Raw genomic sequence first — 3,637 nt, forward strand, 5'->3', positions numbered from 1 at the left:
ATCGGCTGTCGCACATGTCTCGCGAGCAGCTCGGATTCGACCCTACCGTTGTCCCTGCTAATCCTGACGACGTGAAGGCGATGCTCGCATACGCCCCCAAGGCTCCCACCGACCACATCGAACAGCAGATATACCGCACTCTGTCCGTCGAACCGAAGCGTCCGGAAGTCAAGACCTCGACTCAGTGGCATGCATACCAGCTCACGATGTGCGGGAAGCGGTACATTATTGCTCGCCCTACGTTCGCGAGCTCCGCGCTCTACGGCCGTTGTACACGGGGCTATCTGGCGTACGACATAGAAGACAACGCCGTCCGATTCCTCAAGGACTCGTGGCAACTTGACCTGGACCGAGTGCGACCCGAGCACAAGGCGTACGAGAGACTTCATAGCCAGAAGGTCCCTCACATTGCGACTTACCTGGCTCATGAGGACGTCCCGGCATCGAACGGTTCCTGGCAGCGCACGACGGTCAACTCATTTTTTGATCCTCCTCGGCCTTCACGCGGCCATTACCGTCTATTGATCAAGGAGGTCTGTCGATCCTTGACCGACTTCCTCGACTTCGGTGAACTTACTGCCTTGATGTGCTATGCGATCTATGGTGCGTCTCTTTCTTGGATGAATGCCGCCCTCCCTCAATGCTGATCCGTTGGGTTTTCCAGCTCATAAACAAGCCTGGGAGAAGGCAGGTGTCTTGCATCGAGACGTTAGCGTGGGCAACATCTTGATCCTCGAGAACGGACGTGGGTCGAACCGCAAGCGAACCGCCATTCTCTGTGATTGGGACTTGTGCAAGTACAAGGAAGAGATGGTCATCAACCTAAAGGCTCGGACCCCTGACCGCACGGTACGCGCTTTGTCTCTGTGAGAGAGATATCTGACTGACCGACATCTCAGGGCACATGGTATTTTCGATCTGCACTGTCGCTCATGTTTCCCTGCCGCCCGTACAGACTGGCTGATGACATCGAGTCATTCGTCCATGTCTATCACTACTGCGTCTTACGCTTCCACCTAACCGATCAAACCCCTGACCTGGCCAACTTTGTGGAGACCGTCTACGACACCGTGGTGGTGCGCCCAGCGGACGGCGCGCACGTTGGCAGCGTGCGGAAGTTCAACATGATGCAAAGTGCGACGCCGCACATCGTACCGATCAAAAACCCAACTCTCGTCGCTTTCCTCACGGACATCGCCAAACTCTGCTCCGAACACTACGCGACGATCGATCGTACGCAGCTCGCGCTGGAGTATGACCCTCAGACTCCGGATGTGGATGACTCGGAGCCAGTCATGGAGGCGCTCCCGGAGCAGGCCACAGGCCTTGATCAGTGTGTGGACGATGATATCGACGAGATTGAGGAGGTTGAGGAGGAGGCGCAAGAGTCTCCGGAACCTCAGCCACGTTCTGTTGAGCCGAAGCCCCAACCCACGTTGGACAACTACAAACACCTTCGGACGCTTTTCATGCGCTACGCGAGGGGAAAGCCCCATAAGAAAGGCGGCAGGCAGGTGCGATGGCCCACATACCAAACCAAGTGCCAGGACCTGTTCAAAGGCATGAGGGTGGCCCCTCGCAAGGACAACGGCTTCGAGACCCGGAGCCAGAGCCAGGACTTACCTCAGCAAGATCAGCGCGAGAAGGGACGACCTGGCAAGAAGCGGAAGGGGAATGACGGCTCTGCGCTTCCTGACGTGCAGGAGACTGTGGAGGAGGGAACTGGAGTGTAATGGCCCTTCCTGCATCAGGAAGTTCAAGGTGTGGGCTCCGACAAGCAGGTGTTGTGCCGTTCATGGCGGTGGTTACCTGTGTGACTGCGTCTCGACCGGTATTGACCTACGGATTGCATGTATTATGTCATTTTCCTTATGTGTTTTCCGTTTCTTTTGTCACCTCGTCCCAATGTTGTGCACATGACTTTGATCTCGGCCAGATGAGCGTCAATCAAAAATCGAACCTAGTCTTGAACTACTCCGACGCTCGAGCGACTTCTCACTTCATCTCTTACTACACCGGCTGTGCCTGTTCAACGCTGCCTTCAATAAACCAGTGATCTTGCTGACTTGGAGACCGCTTGGATTCAACAGACCGCCGGCATCGCTTTGACGTCACAGCGTCATGGAGCTCGACGACATAGCGAAGAACATCAAGGAGGTCTCTCTTGCGGCCATGTTCCGATTCTGCATTCCCGGCGACGATCCTCCGGCGGACGTTCTTGCACGAGCACACTGCACGACAGTCGGTGCAGCCGAAGGAGAATTAGGGTCGAGTACTGCTGGCAGCAGCCGCAAGCCGACGCGTTCTGAGAATGACGACCACAAACCACCATTAAAGCGGACATTGGCCATAGAGATTGTGAGCAGATCCTTCCAGGAACATGTCCTGTCTGCAATGCTGATTCCGTCCGGGCCTCAGTGCAAGCTCTTCGAGTCTCTTGTGGAGATAGCTTCTGCCGAGACTTCTTCCCGGTCGCAGGTTGACCTTCACGTCGATTTCCAAGACACGGGAGGGTACGCGGATTGCAAGAGACTGATTAATCCCCCAGGCGGCATCTTCCTCAACATGGATCAGGATACGCTCGTGGATACGGACGAAGAAGCTGCGCTCACCGCTTCCAAGGACGAGGCTCGGAGGACAAAGTGGCTCGGACATACCCCATGGGCCAATCTTGTGTCTCCGATAGAAGTTGAAGTCGAGGACTACAAATGCGCTTTCACCTTCTACGGCGAGCCCAAGCACCGCCGTCTGCTGAACAGAACTGGGAACCGGTCCCTCGAGCGGCTCTTGAAGCACGTCGGGCAGCTATTCATTCGCCACCATCGCACGCACGTCTACAGCCTCTACGTCTTCTGTCACCAGGCCCGCATTCTCTACTTCGATCGCGCGTACACGCTTGTCTCCGAGTCGTTCGAGTACGGCACCAGTCAGGAGACCGCACTACACGCATTTTTCTGGAGGATCGCCCACATGTCTCGCGAACAGCTGGGGTTCGACCCGACTGTGGTTCCTGCGCATCCTCACGACGTCAAGGCGATGCTCGAGTATGGTCCCGAGGCTCCCACCAACTACATCGAGAGACAGCTCTATCGCGCATTGTCCAGGGACCCGGACGAACCTGGTACGGGTCCTGTCTCGACGCGGTGGCCTCCCTATCAGCTCACAATGTGCGGGAGGCGATACATCATCGGCCGCCCGACGTTCGCCAGTCCCACGCTCTACGGCCGTTGTACCCGTGGCTACCTGGCATATGATATCGAGGGGAAGGCCGTCAGGTTCCTCAAGGACTCGTGGCGGCCTGACCTCGAGCGGGTGCAACCCGAGCACAAGGTGTACGAGAGGTTGAAGGCGAATGGTGTCACCGAGAACGTGCTGACGTGCTTGGGATACGAGAACGTTCCTGACTCGGATGGCTCCTGGCAGCTCACCAGAACACACGAGCTCATCAGCTCCACACGCCCTGCTCGCGGCCATTATCGTATCTTGTTCGAACAAGTCTGTCGACCCTTGATAGACTTCACGGACTTCGGAGAGCTCACGGAGCGGATCTGTGAGGCTATATACGGTACGTGTCGTTCTACTCCTCATGCACCCTTACATGCTCATCGTGTTTCCAGCTCATTGCTGCGCCTGGGAA

At 56.6% G+C, this 3,637-nt stretch overlaps 2 protein-coding genes across 2 annotated transcripts in view; both read left to right on the forward strand.

Annotated features, from left to right (window-relative positions):
• The window catches only part of L226DRAFT_465921 (uncharacterized protein), a gene marked incomplete at both ends in the record, with an annotated part of 5,195 nt that extends 3,462 nt beyond the window's left edge, over positions 1-1,733 (forward strand). Inside the window, 3 exons of the mRNA XM_067675952.1 lie at positions 327-603; positions 665-849; positions 900-1,733. Coding sequence (XP_067533613.1) covers positions 327-603; positions 665-849; positions 900-1,733 — 1,296 coding nt within the window. The remainder of the gene's footprint in view (positions 1-326; positions 604-664; positions 850-899) is intronic.
• A 388-nt stretch (positions 1,734-2,121) lies between these two features.
• On the forward strand, positions 2,122-3,565 carry L226DRAFT_572498 (uncharacterized protein; the record flags this gene model as incomplete). Its single annotated transcript, XM_067684682.1, has 2 exons — positions 2,122-2,358; positions 2,419-3,565. Coding segments are annotated over 2 exons (1,384 nt in total), but the record flags the coding sequence as incomplete, so codon positions are not given.
• Positions 3,566-3,637: the final 72 nt, after the last annotated feature.

This window comes from Lentinus tigrinus (assembly GCF_003813185.1).
Source record: "Lentinus tigrinus ALCF2SS1-7 unplaced genomic scaffold L226scaffold_19, whole genome shotgun sequence".
In the NCBI taxonomy this organism is placed as follows: domain Eukaryota; kingdom Fungi; phylum Basidiomycota; class Agaricomycetes; order Polyporales; family Polyporaceae; genus Lentinus; species Lentinus tigrinus.